This window comes from Strix aluco, chromosome W (assembly GCF_031877795.1).
Source record: "Strix aluco isolate bStrAlu1 chromosome W, bStrAlu1.hap1, whole genome shotgun sequence".
Lineage (NCBI taxonomy): Eukaryota > Metazoa > Chordata > Aves > Strigiformes > Strigidae > Strix > Strix aluco.
Genome location: NC_133970.1, coordinates 19,330,241 through 19,350,139, shown reverse-complemented (window position 1 = coordinate 19,350,139; position 19,899 = coordinate 19,330,241). Strand labels below are relative to the sequence as shown.

General features: G+C 43.8%; 1 protein-coding gene across 1 annotated transcript; it reads left to right on the top strand.

The window, feature by feature from the left end:
* The first annotated feature begins 5,164 nt into the window (after positions 1-5,164).
* LOC141917599 (uncharacterized) lies at positions 5,165-19,504 on the top strand. The gene is made up of 4 exons (XM_074810939.1): positions 5,165-5,883; positions 9,362-11,442; positions 17,581-17,659; positions 19,385-19,504. Exons 2-4 carry the CDS (start codon positions 10,364-10,366, stop codon positions 19,502-19,504), a joined length of 1,278 nt encoding a protein of 425 aa, XP_074667040.1. The 5' UTR covers positions 5,165-5,883; positions 9,362-10,363.
* Positions 19,505-19,899: the final 395 nt, after the last annotated feature.

Sequence of the window (19,899 nt, the reverse complement as noted above, 5' to 3'; positions counted from 1 at the left end):
TTATCATACCCAAAGTCCATGACTGTTCTTTGTAACTGAGTCACAGTCTTCCAGTCAAATGGATGCCACACCCGCTGGTTCCCTTGCACGACAACTGGCATTGCCATGACACTAGGTGGCAGCATCTGCCCTTCTATAACTGCATGTTCAATCACCCCCTTCCATCTCTGCCCGACAGTATAATTAGGGTCCTGTGGGGGGGGCGGATCAGGCACGGGAGGACTGGATGCCGAAGAAGCCGCATTGTTTTCATGTCCTTTTCTTTCGTCTTTGCCCTGCAGCCATCCAGCAACCCGTTTTAATGGAGTCCTTGAACTAACTTCCCCTTCTCCGTTCTCTAACTGTTTATATTTTGCGTATGCTCGCCGTTCCTTTGATGTAAGCCCATTTCCAAATTTACCTCTCAGATAACTATCCGCCTCTTCTGGAGTCATCTCTCCGTCCTCTGACAGCTGCATTACCCAAGCTCTGGCTCTTTTTTCCTTCTCTCTCAATTTCTCTTCAGTAATCTGAGTCTCTTGTGGGGGTCTCTCAGAATTATTTTGCCCACTGGGCGCACCCCTGGCTTCTGGCCCACAGACGCTCTCTTCGACTGCTTTCAAACCATCCCTTATGGCTTGATGAGCCTTTTTATACGCCTCACGAATAGCCTGTTTGGCTGACCCACGATCTAGCCGTTGCATTTCATCCAAAAGGTCAGACATTGCTTTCTCTTGTTCTTTTAACAGACTAGCAAGCTGTTCAGAATGAGGTTTAGGATAGACTGCCCGAGACGACTCATCATCCACATCCATAGGGAGCGGCACTTTAACTGGGTCTATGGAATTCGACAAAGTATCAGGAGGAGGTGAACCAGGCAAAGGTGGGGCAGAGGGCATTGTTGGCGGCACCCGGGGTTCGATCTCAATCCTAGGACCTGCCCAAAATTCCCTTTCTGACACGGGACACACAACTTTAGAGGACGCAGGCACACCATCAAATAACAAGTTCTTTTCCTACTTCTCTTTCTCCTCCTTGTCACTCTCCTTCCACTCAGCGGCAGCAATCGCGCGAGCAGCGGCAGCAGCAACACAAGCCCGACCTTTCATTGCTTCCAATATCACTCGCACACTTCGATAAGTAGGTGCTAATTTTCTCGCTTCCTTTTTCCCTGCTTGAATCGATTCCCACAAATCAGTCCCAATAGATTTCCAAACTTCTTCATCATACAACTGATCAGTATTAGTGATTAATGTCCTACGTCTACACCAGAGAAGCAGCGTGGCTAAATCCCCTTCCTTGAGATCCACCTCTGTCTCCTCTGCGAGCTGCATCAAAGTTCGAACTGCAGCCTTTTCTGTCGCTGATGCAGCGAGCCCCATGCTGTCGGTATCTAAGCCCCTACTTTCCCGGCTTAGCGCGGATCCGCTCCTGCCTCTCGCGGGCAGCCCGGCTTACCTCCAGTAACGCCGGCCGACAGCCCCCGCCTTCCTCCGGCTTCTGTTCAGATGGTTGTATCAGAATCAGCGACAATTCTATCACGTCGTAAATCACGTCGATAGTAAATCACATCGGCTCCAAACGGACAGTTCTCCTGATCACGTCGGTAGCAGATCACTCACGTTGATAGCAGGTCACGTCGGCATGTTGGCACGTTGGCACGTCGGCACGTTGGCACGTCGGGGTCACCATTTGTCGGGGTCACCATTAGCCGGGGTCCTTATTTCTCCGTGCGGGAACAGGAACGACATAACACCAATGTGATGATCAGATCGTCCTCCTCTATTTCCCAATCCTGGTTACATTTATATTCTACTAAGTTCCGTACACGCACTCATCTATCTTCTAATAGGCTACAGGTCATCTACACGCGCTGTTCACGCGCCTCTACAAGCATTTGCATTGGTTAATTGCAATTAGCACGTAAAGCCCAAAACTTGCCAAAACTCCCTTATCTCATACCCTGTTTTGCTCAGACTTGTGTGCTTTTGCTGACCACAGGTGTTTCTCACTTATCTGCTATCTTGTGTGTTTTTGCCAGCCTTATTTTGCTGGCCTTGTCTTCGTCCTTGCATTCTTCTGCCTGTACTAACTTTCCTCCAGCGCGGCCCAGACTCCTACAGATTATAATTTCTTAGAGGGCAGTCAAGGGAAAAGAGTATTCAAAATGGAAGACATTTGGAGACAGGGAGAAATTCATTAATTTCAGGAATATTCATGAATCTAAACTTCTGCATATTCAAGAAGCATGGAATGAAAGTGAAAAGAAATATGTCCAACCCAGTCAAAACCACTAAAAAAGAACACTAGAAAAATAAATTTTAAGTTTCTTAATAATCCTTCACTCAGAAGACCCTCTCTATGAAGGGTAATTTGGGGGATGGTAGGTCTGATGTAGGTCACCTGGGGTAGGCCACCAGTACATAGGACTTCTGCAAATACTCCTCTTGTTATGTGCCATCCATGGGGATCTTTTCAAATTGACAGGAGTTAGAAACTGTACATCCAGATATTCTATGGGGAAAACCCCATTTGATTACCAAAAGAAAAAGGTTTTCCTAGACAAACCTCAGCTGAGGAACTGAGGCATGTTAGAAAGTGAGAAGTACTACAATCTGGCCTCTACTCTTACTCATCATTTTAAAATCAGAGAATAACTGTTATATTCCTTTAAAACTGTAGTCTAACAGTACCTAGGATTTTAAACAATGGGTTATTTAATTATAGTTATATTTTTACACTGCCTTCCACTCATGATCACCTATAAACCTATGACAAGTTTTTAGGGCTTAACACATACCTTTGGCTCTTCTGTAAATAACTCTGACAACCAAAGAAAGAATAGCTATTCTCATATTAGAATAATTTTGTTCTATGTCTTCAAAGAAAGGTATGATGCTGTAATATTACTTATGCATATTAATTGTGTTAGTGTGTTAACGCTGTTACTGTGCTCTATTAACTTATTAAGTTGACTTAATTTATAACAGACCTTTCAAATGAAATAAACTTGAAGGAAAACAATGGCTCAAGGCAAACCTTTCTGAGGTTTACGGGGAGTGAGGAGAATAGGATCCCATCAGATATGAAGACATATTTTGAATGGATATACAGACACAATTACAGACTGTCGGCATGGTTTTTACAGTAGGACAATATTTTAAAACAAAAAGAACTTTGGAACAGTAGAGTTTTTGTGGCATCGCTGGAGAACAACGGACATGTTGTGAGCGATCCAGACCAAGGGGCCTCACTGTAACAGCAAGCTGCAGCTGTGTTCAAGGACATAAGCAAGGCCAAGACGGCCTGAGAAACTACATTCCTGCCCAAGAGATAAAGATGTTGGAATGTCGAAAACAGGGGGTCTACCTGGGGGGAGAGCAGCGCGTGGACACCACACCGGGACCAATCATAGAGGGCAGAAGGGCACGTGAACAAGTAGCTTTAGACTATTAGCAATAAGATAGCGGCGCGTGAAGCTTGTGATAGAGTAGAAATTGGTGTGTAACCTTTAATAAAGTGGCATCAACTTGATCACATTGGTTGTCTAAGTTGTGTCCGAGACTTCCGCGCCGGCAACTGGCGCCCGACCAGGGACCCGAGGGAGCCTCATTGAAGATACGCGGGACTCAAGCCCTGGGGAATCGGAACCCTCCCGTCGGTGCCCTCCCGAGCAAGAGAAGACGGCCCAGAGGGGGCAGTATCAGCCGTAGCAGGCGCTGCCCCGGCGCCTGGGAAGATGCACGCGCAATCGTCGGGAATCTCGCCCTGATCAGGTGAGCGGCTGGGGAGGAGATGGGGTCCGCGCTGGGTAAAGAAGAAGCGGCAGTGGTTAAGCTCCTCCAACATATACTCTCTAAGAGAGGATTATCTTATAAGGGGAACCTGAGGAGGGTGCTGTTGTGGGCTCGGCAGCACGGACTAATCCCCTCAGTGACCGCAGCCTTTGAACCTGCTACTTGGGAAAAGATCGGCGCGGCACTGTGGGACGGCATTAGTTCAGGTTCTAAAGACAGTAGGAAACTCTCCACCGTGTGGAGATTGGTCCTAGACACTCTGACAGAACTGAAAGCAGAACGGCAGACCCCTGCCTCCGCTTTCTCTGCCTTGTCAGCAGAGGCAGAACGCGCTGGCGCTCAGGATTCCGCCACTGCTGGGACGTTCGCGGGATCCCTGTTCCCCAAGGAGACTCCTAAAAGGAGGGACGGGGACGCTGCACGCGCAGCACCCATGCGGCAGGGAAGTCACGAGCAAAAGTCAACAGGTTTACTACAGCTCGACCCCCCTCCCCCCCTCAAGCCCAAAAGATCAATCACCGGAGCGCACGGCCCCGCCCCGCTCCCGCCGCCCCCCGCCCGACCCCCCCCGCTGCCGCCGCCGCCTTGCCAGAGGACGGCACCGACCCAGCCCTGCCCCCGTCCTCGCCCCCGACACCCCGGTCGGTGCAGGAACAATCTCGCTATGGTTTACAAGATCAGCACTTGCAAGAACTAACGAGAAAATTAGAGCAACTTGAAATCCGAATGCAGCAAGCGGCTCAGCCCACCCCTACGGCACCGCCGCCTCCGCCTCTTCCTTTTAACCCCTTCCTCCGCGACACGGGGGGGGGGGGGGGGGGGGTGTCAGAGGGAAACGGTGGCTCTAGGGTCGCTGCCATCGTCGGCCCAAATGGGAGGGGGGGCACTGGCTCAAATGGGAGGGGGGGCACTGGGACGCGCGAGTGGTAATGGTAATCCAGCAAGCCGATGGCGGGGAGTTACTCGGGATGCGATAATAGAGGGGCAGTTTAACGAACTTGGGCCAATGGTGTTTCCGGTAACAGTAACCTCACAAGGCAATGAGTGGGAAGCCTGAGATTGGAAAATGATGGGGATGTGCTGGGTTACAGAATTAGTATATGGTGAAAATGAGTTAAAATCACCATGTACTGGTTCAGTAATTCAACTTCCCAGCAGCCACACCCCGTCAGCAAGGAGATCCTCTATATGGGGTGCAAGCTCAAATGCTGATGGGTGCAGGTCCTTTTGCTAGCCCCGATTGGCAAGTAGGATTTCAACCAGAGGCGTTACGGTTAACCGAAGAATTGGCCTTAAAAACGATTCTAGCCATACATGATGAATAAGCAGCGCGACAGGGGTCCACGGAGCCCTATCCAAAATTTATTGCTAGACTACATGCCTGTGAGAAACTGTGGACTAAGGTATTGTTTATTAAGATTTATGTTAAGCTCAATGTAAAATTAGACGACAGAAACCACTCATGCAAACAACCACTGGACGCCGCCTGTGTGAGATAAGATAACTGTAATCACTCACACAAACTTAACCAGATACTGCTCATGCAAGATAACTACCAGATTTCCAGGAAGCGACAAGAAACAGGACAAGACGGCCCATATAAGGATATATGAGTAAAAGATCAACTATGAGACAAAGAGGGAAGACTTCTTACTTCAGCCTCAACAAATACCAGGAGGCAGGAAACGACCCCCCTAACAACAACTGAAGCATGCGCGGAGTACCTCCACTACCTCATGAGCACGGAAGTAAAGATGTATAAAAAGGGGACTATTTGAACTACTCAGCACGGCAGTTGGCGGAGCGCAGACTCCCCTGCCGTCCAGCGCTGTCTTTGCTCATATTCTACTTGCTATAATTAATAAAGATTGAATTATAGTCCATTGTGGTCTCAATTTATAACAATTCCTGGTGCCGTGACTCGGATAAGGAACGGTGGGCTTCTGTCCTCCGGGGAGGCGCCCCGCGGCAATCCGCGGCCCCGCGACTGACAGCCTACCTCAACCTTACCGACGAACCTAAATTCTAGAATAGTGAGCAAAGGAGAAAACCGGTAAGATCCCATAAAAATTCTGTGCACGGGAGTCCGGACGAAGACGCAGGACGCGTAAGTATATTGCGAATTTGCTCGCAGGTTTGCCGTTCGGGCGGGACTGGGTTTCCTGGAATATAACGAATGAGAGGTTCGATATACTGAACCAAGCGAGTGTGGACTCTTAAGTACTGCGTTTCCCATCTCCCGCGAGGGATTGGGCCAGGAACAAGGGGAGTGAGTGAGTGTATGTTTGTGGATATTCCAGAAGATGGGGGCGAAGGGCAGCAAGCCTTCGACTCCCATGGGAAGGGTACACACTGTACCTAAGAATACCCCTTTGGCATATGTCTTAGACAATTGGAGGTATTTCCCTGGAACCCTAGGGAAAGATAAGCAGAAAATGATAGAATACTGTACTAAGATATGGGGAGGGAAGAAGATTTCTAAAAATACCTTTTGGCCAGTCTATGGGTCAGAAGAAGATTGGGTAAGACAGCAATTAAACCTCTGGGTCAATAATAAAAAAAAAAAAAAACCCTTAACCCAGAGGAGAGTCAGTATGCGGAAGTATGGATAAAAAGACCGGGAGCTAAACTTTACCCACTGAATGAAGTAAAAACTAAACAAAAGAAAAAGCAGGAAGAGTTAGACGAAACCCTTCTAACCCCCCCTCCTTACATTCCTCCTCCTGCTCCCGTAGCCCCTCCCGAGGTCCCCAGAGCTCCCACTCCCCCACCGGAGTCGGAACAAGGGTCTTCCCCTCCTCCTAGACGCATGACTAGAAGTCAAAAAGGGGCAGCTCAGATGTATCCTCTAAGGGAAATGCCCATGGGGGGACCTCAGCCTATGATTGGATATATTTCTGTACCCCTAAACTCGGCTGACCTACGAGATTTTAAAAGAACCGAGATGGGAAAACTTGATTGAGGACCCACTTGGAGTGGCAGAAAGATTAGATCAATTTTTGGGACCAAACCTTTATACTTGGGATGAGATGCAATCTATCCTTGGTCAATTATTTACTACCGAGGAAAGAGATATGATTAGACGAGCAGGAATGAGACTGTGGGATGTTCAGCATGCCCAGGGACCCCAAGCAGATATCAAATGGCCACTCCAAAGACCTAACTGGGATAATCAGGATCCAGTGCATAGAACTCATATGCAAGATCTGAGAACTATAGTAATTCAGGGGATTAGAGAAGCAGTACCCCGTGGCCAGAATATCAATAAAGCATTTAATGAAATGCAAAAGAAAGATGAGAGCCCTACTGAGTGGCTGGAACGACTGAGGAAAGTCCTTCAACTGTACTCTGGGGTAAATCCAGACGACCCTTTAGGGCAAGCGCTCCTAAAAACTCAGTTTGTAGCAAAATCATGGGAAGATATCAGGGAAAAAAAAAAAAAAAAAAAAAAAAAAAAAAGATTGAAAAGCTAGAAGACTGGCAAAATAGAGGGTTGGATGAATTATTGAGGGAAGCTCAGAAAGTCTACGTAAGGCGGGAAGAAGAGAGCAGCAAGCGACAAGTAAAAATGATGGTAGCAGCTGTCAGAGAGGATCGCAACGGGCGGACTGGTGAACACAGATCTGCTGGAATAAAACAAGAGAACGCAGTAGTAAAGAAGGAACAGAGATGTTGTTTTTACTGTGGAAAGAAGGGACACATAAAGAAGAATTGCAGAGAAAGGATCAGAGATGAGGAAATATTGAAAGCAGAATAGGAGAGTCAGGGGCTCTATATTTTAGGGGACCGGAGTCATCATGAGCCCTTGATAAAGTTAAAAATAGGTCCCCATAAACAAGAGTTCACCTTTTTAGTAGACACAGGGGCTGAGAAATCGACTATTAGGCAAATACCTGAGGGATGTAAAACTTCCTCTGAAAAAGTACAAGTAATAGGGGCAAAAGGAGAACCCTTTAAAGTAAGCAAAATCAAAAATGTGATATTCGAAACTGAAAATAAATTTGGAATGGGTGAACTCTTGCTCGTCCCTGAAGCAGAATTTAATCTGTTGGGACGGGATTTAATTGTTGAACTACAATGTGGAGAAGTATTATTTATAGATGGGTCATCACGGATAGTGGAAGGTAAACGATTGTCCGGATATGCCATCGTTAAGTTGGAAAAAGGAGAATTTAAGACAATAGAATCAGGCCCCCTGAGTGCCAGCTGGTCAGCTCAAGCCTGTGAGCTGTATGCATTGTGGAAAGCATTAGTGTCACTGAAGGGAAAGGATGGAACTATATATACAGACTCACGCTATGCGTTTGGAATGGTACATACCTTTGGAAAAATATGGGAGGAAAGCGGATTTATTAACTCACAAGGAAAAGAATTGATACACCCGGAATTAATTCGGCAAGTTCTGGGGGCATTGAAAGTGCCGAATAAAATAGCAGTTGTACATATAAAGGGACACCAGCGAGGTACAAATTATCAAGTCAGGGGAAATAACGCAGCTGATATAGAAGCAAAACGAGTGGCAGGCAATTATAATACGATTTTGACTATACAACCAGTACCTGTTAGTAAAAATTTGAGTTTTGAGTCTGCAGAAAAGGAAAAACTAGAACAAATGGGAGCTAAGGAACGGGATAGTAAGTACGTATTACCAGATGGGAGAGAAGTCTTGCCGAAGGGCATAGCACTCGAAATATTTTCAAAAATACACAGTAAAACCCACTGGGGAACCCAGGCATTAGTTGATCATTTCAATCAACAGTTTGCCTGTATAGGCGTATATAATATAGCAAAGACAGTCACAGCAGCCTGCGAGACCTGTCAAAAGGTTAATCGAAACAACACGAGACAAAAACCTCTTGGAGGACGTTCCCCAGCATACAGACCTTTCTCACACATACAAGTGGATTTTACTGAACTACCCAGAGTAGGGCGTTACAAACATTTATTAGTAATGGCGGATCATTTAACACATTATGTTGAGGCTTTTCCTACCTCCAAGGCAACTGCTAACCAGGTTACTAAGGTATTACTTGAACACATTATACCTAGATATGGAGTACCTGATGTAATCGACTCAGACAGAGGAACACATTTTGTGTCAAAAATTGTTAGAGATCTAGCAGAAAACTTGGGAATTAAGTGGGAATACCATACGCCATGGCATCCACAAAGTTCGGGAAAAGTTGAAAGGATGAATGGAGAAATCAAAACTATTTTGACTAAATTAATGATAGAAACCAAACTATCATGGATCAAGTGCCTACCCATGGCACTATTAATACTCAGAACCAGACCCCGAGCAGATATAGGAATATCAGCGTTTGAGATGGTATATGGAATGTCCTATAGAATTGAAAGTCCACAAACAAATGTTTTAATTCGAGATCGTGTAATTAATGAATATGTTTCACAATTAGCAGAGCATCGTAACAAACTTTGGGAACATGGGCTGATTGTGCAACGACCTCCATTGGACTTAAAAATTCACACTTTCAAACCGGGGGACTGGATATTAGTTAAAACATGGAAAGAAGAAACCCTAAAACCCAATTGGGAGGGACCTTATCTTGTTTTGCTTACAACAGAAACAGCTGTCCGGACTGCTGAGCGTGGATGGACTCATGCCAGTCGCGTTAAAGGCCCAGTGACAAGACCCCACTGGAAAGTAATCAGTACTCCAGGTGACACCAAGATAACCCTGAAAAGATAAAGTAATGATAAAAACTTTGCTTGATCATTTTGTCGCATTACCTTTTGGTATAAAGTGTGTATTGTTGTTTATATTCGCAATAATTATTTCTCTCTTCGTATATTATATATGGAAGCATACAAAATGTACTAAAGGAAATTGTTAAACTCATGCAACCACACAATATTGAATATAGAAAATATGTTGATATAAACACTCTAGATATACGAATTAAGTGTAATAATTTGAACCGCAATTGTTATCTGTTTGCTTGTTCCAAGTGTATGGTATGCCAGGACAAATGGTGGACTCACTGTGAATGTGGATACCCTTCAATAGGGGTTTGCACACAGTGTTGGAAAATCCAAAGAACTCTCACTGAGTGAAAATCAAAGCAATTAGAGTCTAAACAAGAAATTATTTAAGAATCCCATGAGTGGTGGGAAATTTTTACCAAAGGAATAAACCCTCAATATTATTGTTACTATTCCAATGAACCAATCCCCTTTGTAACTGAAATCTTGGCTATAAAGTGTAAGAAGGGAAGTACCAACTGTGCCTTGCCTCATCCCATTAGTTAAAGCTGTAAAGTGGGAAGCCTATATATAAACAGGCAGAAAGCCCAAAACAGCTGTTCTCCTGAAGAATTCCCTTGCTGCCGAGAAGATGGTACACCCCGTGGCTTGAAGCAACCGAGTCGACGGGCGAGGCAGAGGAGGAACAAACTGTGGAGAAAAGAATCAGAACAATGGGACACAAAAGCAACAATGGCCAAACTTCCCCAGGGATGATAAAAATATACTTAAATTGGCAAAATTGACAGACACCTTTTTTTTCTGGTGTACCGCTAGTTTTGTTATTGATAATAACCCAAGCAAATGGAAACCCCCATGAACCAATGCTCTGGAAACTATATAACTTACAGGAATCTAGACTAATACAAAACCAGACCTCTCCGGGAAATTGGAATTTTACTGTCCAATTAGTCTCAATGATTCCGGTCGATATCCAGAGAGGCTGGGAGGCGACGGAAGCCAACTCCAAAGCCTTCTATGTGTGTCCAGCTTCCAATCCTGGAAAGAGTTATTGCAACTATCCAGGCCATTTTTATTGCGGTTATTGGGGTTGCGAGACAATAGCCTCAGACTGGCCAACAAAAGGAGACAAATATATAAGTATCACTTGGGGACCTCCAGGTTGCATTCCACCACAACATGGATCTGACGGCTCCGGGGTCTGGGGATCCGTAAGGGGGGTGAAATCATCTCCATCAGAATGCGACAGAATAGAAATTGAAGTTAAACAACCAGAAGATGACACATGGTTAATTGGCCGTACCTGGGGAATTAGATATTGGGAACCTGGAGCAGATAGAGGAAGCTTTTTCAAAATAATAAAAGAAAGGATACCCCACGATCCTTTACCAGTAGGACCAAATCCGGTCCTGAATCCACCCACTTTCTCTAAAAAAAAAAAAAAAAAAAAAAAAAAAAAAAAGGTTGTCCCCGTGAACATCGCAACCCCTTCCCCAGACTCCTTTTTGAAAACAGCTAATGGTACCATGACTGAATTCTCCTTATCTAGGGATTTAAAGTTGTTAGAATCCAAAGACCCTTTATGGAATCTAATGCAAGCCTCTCTAGTACAAGGTCAGGAATTACAAGGTTTGCAAATGGCTGTAGATGAGGATTTAGCGAAAATAGAACAATCTATCCAAAATTTAGCCACTTCAGTAAAGTTTTTATCAGAAGTAGTACTACAAAATAGAAGAGGATTAGACCTATTATTTTTGAAGGAAGGAGGGTTATGTGTAGCTCTCAGTGAAGAATGTGGTTCTTTTGCTGACCATACGGGAGTCGTCCAAGACTCCATGTCCGAACTTCGGAAAAGGTTAGACCAACGTAGAAAGGATCGTGAAGCGGGCAGGTCATGGTATGAAAACTGGTTTAATGTTTCACCTTGGCTAACCACTTTATTGTCGGCTTTAGCAGGACCGCTTATTATGTTGATCCTGGGACTTATATTTGGGCCTTGTATATTACGCTATATTTTTCATTTTATTAAAGAATGGTTTGACACAGCTAAATTGCTTATTTTAACCTCGAGAGTAGAATATGAAAGTGTATCTAATAATGAAGATGAAAATTATTGTGAATGTATTATGCCACGCGAAAATCATTATTGTGAGTGCTATAATAAATGTCGAAATTGTGAAAAAGAAATTGTTTACAAGAATGAAGATGAAAGTAGCACCTAATAAACAATAGGATAAAAAGAAAAAGGGGGGATTGTGAGAAACTGTGGACTAAGGTATTGTTTATTAAGATTTATGTTAAGCTCAATGTAAAATTAGACGACAGAAACCACTCATGCAAACAACCACTGGACGCCGCCTGTGTGAGATAAGATAACTGTAATCACTCACACAAACTTAACCAGATACTGCTCATGCAAGATAACTACCAGATTTCCAGGAAGCGACAAGAAACAGGACAAGACGGCCCATATAAGGATATATGAGTAAAAGATCAACTATGAGACAAAGAGGGAAGACTTCTTACTTCAGCCTCAACAAATACCAGGAGGCAGGAAACGACCCCCCTAACAACAACTGAAGCATGCGCGGAGTACCTCCACTACCTCATGAGCACGGAAGTAAAGATGTATAAAAAGGGGACTATTTGAACTACTCAGCACGGCAGTTGGCGGAGCGCAGACTCCCCTGCCGTCCAGCGCTGTCTTTGCTCATATTCTACTTGCTATAATTAATAAAGATTGAATTATAGTCCATTGTGGTCTCAATTTATAACATGCCGCTATTGATGTTAATCCTGAGGCTTGGGAGGCTTGGGGGGCTTGGGACTTTCTTAGTTTTATCATTAGCATTACTTATCATGGTGCTGATGGGTGGGCTGAGAAAGTCTTCAGTCTTTTACACGCCTGCGGCCGAGACCGGCACCGGGCTCTCGGCGCCTGCCCCCCCCCCCTCCGCCAAAAGCGGCAGTTTTTACAGAAGCTGCTGACACACCACGTAATCATTAAGCAATGGCGTTATATTCTTAACAGTGTTTTGATGTTTGCAGCGTTTATCATTTTATGTTGTGTGAGTAATAAGGGTAAGAGGCCTCTTTGTGTGACTGTTTTGCGTGTGCGAGACGCGGCAGCTGCAGACTGCGGACTTCTTTGACAGAGTGCCATAGTACCCGCTGGGTCTCTTACCCACTTGCGGCCGAGCCCAGCACCGCGCTCTTGCCCACCCCACCCCCCCCCCCCGCCAAAAGCGGCAGTTTTTACAGAAGGTGCTGACGCTGGGATGCAGCGCCCCTTGTCTGCCAACACCACGTAATCAATAAGCAATGGCTTTATATATTCTTAACAGTGTTTTGATGTTTGTAGTCTTTGTCATTTTATGTTGTGTGAGTAATAAGTGTAAGAGGCCTCTTTGTGTGATTGTTCTGCGTGTGTGAGACGCAGCCCAGCGGCAGCTGCGGAGTGCGGAGTTCTCTGACAGAGCACCTTAGTGCCCGCCTGCTGGGTCACTGGTGCTGCCTGTTTGTTCGGACTAAGTGTTTTAACTGTCGTAGGTGAAATATCTCCTCTAGCGGGAGGCAGTAATTCTGTGTTAATTGTTGTCTTGAATTTAGGTGCATACTCTGTGGGGAGAGTGCACCTTTGTACCATCTATCTGAGAAGGATATTGTCATAAAAATCATCTACAACCTTACAGGGGTTGTTCGTTTTACCAGAGGTCAAACTTACTCAGCTTGTTTATTTTACTACAGCTGGGGTGACTCAGGATTTGGATAAGCACGTACTCCTCAAACATTTTGAGCTCAGACAGGGAGACAAAGTCGACCTCTGATAAAATGTGCCCTCACTAAAGCAGAAGAATCTGTTGAACTAACAGGCATTTTACATACTGGTGCGGATGTGACTGTAACGTCTGCGACCAGATTGGCCGTTAGCTCGGGTAATGCGAGTGTTTTTCGGGGTTGGTGGTCATGCTGTAATGTTTCAAAGCAAATAACTCATTCATGTAAGGGACCCAGAAAACTGGGTAGCAAATATTCATCCATTTATATTGGAAACCCCTGCTACATCATGGGGTTGTGACTGTATGGCTCGATGGGGAACTCAAATTGGATCAAATTTGTCTTAATGGCCACTGCAGCACAGCCCACCCCTAAACCCACCCTGAAACTAACCTGGAAAACAGAATCATCTGTGTGGGTGGGTCAGTGGCCCTTGCCAATGGAAAAGTTGTTCACCTGAATGATTTAATTCATGAACAGTTAAGTGCAGGACATATCGTACCTACCACCAGTCCTTGGAACCTCCTGGTGTTTGTTATTTTAAATAAAAGTGGTAAATGGTGACTTTTACATGATCTCCAACACATTGATTCCCCTAAACTGCCATCTTGTAATAATTGATCTGAAAGACTGATTTTTTCTCCATTCCCTTGCATCCGGATGATGCATCTAAATTTCCCTTTTTTGTTCCCAGTATTAATGTTAGTGAACCTACAACACGGTACCACTGGGTCGTTTTACCATAAGGCATAAAGAATACTCCCACAATGCAGATCTCCCAGACTGTTATATATCATTATATGGATGACATCCTTATAGCAGCAGAAACACAGGAGATCATGGAAAAGGCTCTTGCTTTAACCAAAGACTCAGTATCTCAAATGGGGTGACAAATAGCACCTGAAAAGGTACAGCGATCATCACCATGGCAGTACCTGGGGTGGAGAATTTGTGAACAGACCATTGTCCCCCAACACATTAAATTTAAAACTGCTGTTAAGACTTTAAATGATTTACAGAAACTGTTACGAACCATAAATTGGATACAGCTGTTGTTGGGCCTAACTAATGATGATCTGCATAGCTTGCTTTATGTTTTGCGAAGAGATCCTTCACTGATATCACTCAGAGTACTTACAGAGAAAGCAAAAACAAGATCTCCACCGTGTAGCTAATGTCATCTCAGAAATACAGCAAGCACGGCTTTCACATGCAATTTTTCCACCAAAATGCCAGGGCAATACAAAACCAGGGTTTTTTTTTATCAAGGCCTCAGCCTAAAGGCATCATTGCGACTTGCCGTGAATGCCAGAAGGACTCTCTCTCTTCAGCAGCTAGTGGTGTCAACCCTCGGGGACTCACTCCTCAGAATTATGGCAATCTGATGTCACTCACTTTGCTGCATTTGGATCGTTAAAATAGGTGCCGTCAATATTGCACCACTTCTCATCACAGATACCAGATCAACAAGAAGTCCAGGGCAAGACTCAAGTCCTGGAAAGTGTAACTGGGAAGGACCATATCCTTTAATAACCTGGGGAAGAGGTTATGCTTGTGTTTTCACAGGTTACAGTCCCGGTGGTTACCAGCAAGCTGTGTGCAATCACACCTGAGGCATGAGAGGCAGCCTTTGGTGGACACTCAGGAGCCGGCTGTGGGTGCTGTGGATGCCCCTGTGCCAACAGTTCGCCATCTCTTCAACTGATCATTTAAGCAGAATGGATGGGTAATGCTTGCTACTGCAATAGGACAAAATACACTATCTCTGTCCTTAATCACACTACAGTTGCCAACTCTTTTAAAAGATAATGCTAACAGTAATTGCAACTCCTTGATGAAACATATAGGCTTACTAGTCACTAGTGAAAGATGTAGCTTAGACAAAATGTAGTTATTAATAAGGATGAAATGCTATAAGAATGTGTGTATTCAACTTTCTTTAGCCATATTAAGAATTAGGAACTCAAGTGTTTAACCTTATTAGAAACTCCCTTGGTTTTCCCCCTTGAGTGGTGGCCAGGCTCTGGGTGGAACCCAACAGGAGGATGAAATCAGATGTTTCCGCTCAAAGAAAATTGCCAGTTATTTTGGCCTGCTGAAGTAGATAAATGAGGCTGGACCTGCTAGCAGCAACTTTGGATGCCTCACCTACGGATGGACGCATCGCGTAGTATTTCCGGTTTGCGAGGAAGGGCACTCTAAATTCTCGCTGCATCCAGGGTTCCCCAGCAATTGCAGATCTGAATGTTAGTACCCCATTAAGTAAGTGTGCTATTCTGTATTTTCCTTACTGTTTATTTTTGTAGTATTTAGTCATATCCCTTAGTTATGGGTACTGAAATTAGCCTACTCTTTTTTAACTAGTAACTGTAACTGCTGTATTGTTTCTAGCATTCTGTAAAACTGGTTTAAGTGTGCTGTGTTTTTTGAAGTTTGCCTAACCCTTAATTGATAAAGTCTTGAAATAAGTCTTGCAGGCGCTGCTGCAAAACAAAGAAAGGGGAGATGTGGGAGGCATTGGCCTGTCAGCCTTATACAGCCTCTGAGAAATAGCTAGGGTTGATGAAGAACAGGCCTTGGAAGATAGATAAGAAACTGCTGAGCCAAGGTAGCAGGCAAAAACAGCGGACAGCTGCAACACTGAACTGTGAAAAAGTACTAAGCTGGGAGAAGTTACCATCGTAGTAGGGCGGAATGCGCAAGGGAATATGGGAAATTAGTTCAATTGACCCGTGAAACTGATAATGGACCAGCCTATATCTCTCAAAAATTTGCTCTCTTTTGTCAACTCTGGGGTATACGTCACATCACAGGTATACCACATTCCCCCACGGGGCAAGCCATAGTGGAGAGAGCGCATCAAACTTTAAAGGCGCTTTTGCAAAAACAAAAAGGGGGAGAGGTCTTGGCTGCTGCAGAACCACTTGCAAAAGCGGTGTATGTGTTAAATTACTTACGGCTCACAGGTGATAGGGAGGAACCACCAGTAGTAATACATAGTTTGGGTCTGAAATCCGATATAAGCCGGTGTGGAGATGGTGCTTTTGCTCGGTACAAAGATGTTGCTATAGGAGAGTCGAAAGGACCTGTGGAACTAACAATGACGGGTCGAGGCTATGCCTGCGTTATTACCGACACCGGCACTAGATGGGTTCCGAGTCGATGGGTGCGACCCTGGAAAAGGGAAGTTAAGAAAGATGAAACAGAAACCGAATGAGATATTAACTTGGAGCAGGGGTTATGTTTGTGTCTTCACAGATGCTGGTTCTCGCTGGGTTCCTGCTCGGTGTGTTCGGCCTGTATTGGAACCTGCCTCAGGGTGAAGGATGGGTGGTCTCAGAACCAAATACCACCGCAAGCCCTGAAAATCCGTTCTCTACATGCTTGGTAGAAATACCTGTGGATACATGGCCGAACCCACTGCAGTTTTGGCTTAGCAAACAAACTAATGCTACTTCTTTATCTTTAAGTGGTCTTTTAACTGATGCTGATAGTGTCAGACATGCTACATTATAAAATAGAGCTGCGATTGACTTTTGCTTCTAGCGCAAGGACATGGTTGTGCTGAATTTGGAGGAATGTGTTGTATGAATCTATCCGATCATTCAGAATCTATTTTTAAAAGCATTCAGGAATTGAAGGATGGAGTCAAACGCTTAACAGAAGATGATGGCTTGGACTGGCTGACAAGGATGTTTAAAGGTGGGGGATTATCTGGTTGGTTGATAACATTAGTCAAAACTGTCGGAGTAGTCCTTTTGATTGTAGTGACTGTGCTCTTAACATTGCCTTGCCTTATAGGCCTTCTGCAAAGGGCCCTGCAGAGGACTGTCGGTGCAATGTTTTTAGCACAGGACCACAGGGGGGTCTGGATCGCTCAAAAACAAAAGGGGGATTTGTGGAATCGCTGGAGAACAACGGACATGTTGTGAGCGATCCAGACCAAGGGGCCTCACTGTAACAGCAAGCTGCAGCTGTGTTCAAGGACATAAGCAAGGCCAAGACGGCCTGAGAAACTACATTCCTGCCCAAGAGATAAAGATGTTGGAATGTCGAAAACAGGGGGTCTACCTGGGGGGAGAGCAGCGCGTGGACACCACACCGGGACCAATCATAGAGGGCAAAAGGGCGCGTGAACAAGTAGCTTTAGCCTATTAACAATAAGATAGCGGCGCGTGAAGCTTGTGATAGAGTATAAATTGCTGTGTAGCCTTTAATAAAGTGGCATCAACTTGATCACATTGGTCGTCTAAGTTGTGTCTGGGACTTCCGCGTCAGCAGCTTCCTACTCTTTTGCTTGCAGAATTATGAAGGGACCACCAGTTTGGAACAAAGAACAATATGAGCACACGATCATCCAAGTTTTTGATAAAACTAAATATGTGAGATAGCAGTAGCAAAATAAGGTAGTTTGAGACTGATCTTCAGTCACACTGAAATCAGTAAAATTACTTGAGGTGTGAGATACTCTTCATCATGGGGATTTTAGCATTTACTCCACTGTCATTTCTTCTTGCATGTGTGACAAATAGGAGACTGGATTTTTTAATTCATGTTTTTGTTCATTTGTTATCTTGTAGATACTTTGTATTACCTCTGTTTGATACTTTGTACTGCCTCTGGATGGGCAGCAAAAAGTCCCATGTGAACTTGGGAAGCAACTGAAAGGTGTAGGAAAGTAACATAAGACAGGAGAATACCAGATATGGTGGCCAGAGGTACTTTGACATTAAAGCTTTTTATTAGGTCCCAGTAATTCTGCCTTTCTCAGTGATTTACCTTGCTACAGGTAATTCTCGTGGTTATCATAAAACTTCATCTTTAACAGCTTGCTTCAGTGGGTATTATTGTTAGGATTTTCACTGCTGTCACGATATACAAAATCATAACGCCTTTTGTAGAAGGCACGTAATAAAATATAGCAGCATGCTGGAGAAAAACAAGTTTTAACTGCAAAAGTCTCAGTTTTTCTCTACTTTAACAGAGGATGCACTGTGTGGTTCATTCAGCCACTGAACACAACTTCACATAAATGTATAAATGCAATTATGTGGCATGTACAGGGCCTGAACTGGCCTTTCCAGTTACCCCTACTCAGCTCTGTTGATATTGCAGAAACTCTAATAAAAGTCACACCAGTCTGTTGAGTAATCTAGGAATAAGTAACCATATCTTAAAAATCTAGCAGTATTGGCAGAAGAAGATAGCAGTTATCTCAAGCACAAACGTGGAGCAAACAGCAAAATTCTTCCAGACTAGGTGTGCACATGTCATAAATAAAAAGGACTCATGAATATTATCATATCAAATTCACTCCTTGCATTTGCAAAGATTTTCAGATACAAAATACATTTCAGTATCTGTCCAACTGAAATGCTTGCTCATTCTGATGAGATAATTATCTAGCAGTATCAATTTTGACAGTGATTCTCAACAGACAAATGGTTTATCACGGAATGAGTTTTTTTTTCAGAATCTGTAGTGAACCCAAGTTGGTAATCTTCAGATGCAGGGTTTAACTCCCCTAAACTAACCAGAGATCTCCAAATTGTGTTTGGTATTATTTGCTTGTTTTCTTCACAGTACTCATCTTCAAGTTTTCCACTTTCATATTTGCCCTCGCACTAAATGTGGTGCTAAGCACTACTTGTATGTCATGGTGACAGATTTACAGCCTTGATTACCTGTAACTTTCCTAGTCATGAACAGTGTGCATTTGAATATGAACCTTTCACAACAGACTCATCTTATTTACAGATAGCATGTGACTTAGCATGGCCTTTTAAAACTAATTCAGGAATTTAACATTAGAAATCAAAGCTAATTAAGTAAAGATAAGAGCACTGCTGGTTGTTATATAATTGGAAATAAATAACTGACATTGGTGTCTGAAATTAGTGGAGTATTGGTTTGTTGGGACTAAGAAAGTTTTTATTTTTAAAGTAATACTTTAAAATTATTAATTTAGCCAATATAACTGCTAAAAACGTGTTCAGAATTACCTCCAACAAACACTATACAAAAAGAGAGCCTGTGCTTTCAGAGAAGTTTCATATCAAAGAAGGATTGTCAGAAGTGACTGGCTGATGAAAGCCCCCATCTTCAAGGTTGCCAGCAAGGTCCATCCTACTCTCCTCTACCATCTCCCTGCCAGCAGTTCTGATCTGAGTGCTACCACCACTGTGGTAAAACTACCAGAAATTATGAACGAGGAGAACTTCTTATGAACATTTTTAATATCAGGAATAATGGTACATCTATTCATTTCCTTGAATATTAAGTTTATTTTAAATCAGAGTTATTTCTTTACAGTTAATAGATTTTTTCCTATTAACACACTTCTAGTATCTACATTTCAAAAATCAGAATTCTGGCAGCTATTTAAGGTATGGTAATTTAAAAATTATTATTAAAAAATGATCTGCTTTTTTCTCCAAAGAATACCTATGTTCTATGCAGTATTAGTCAATACAATGCAATTTGCATTATTTTTTATTTTAAAATATTTCATGTGTTTATTAGCAACTGATTGATTTATGCACGTACTAAGTGCTTCTGTGTAGCGGCCGAAATAACGAGTTGGAGTGCTCTCTTTTTTTTTTCTGCAGGGCAGGGGCCGTTT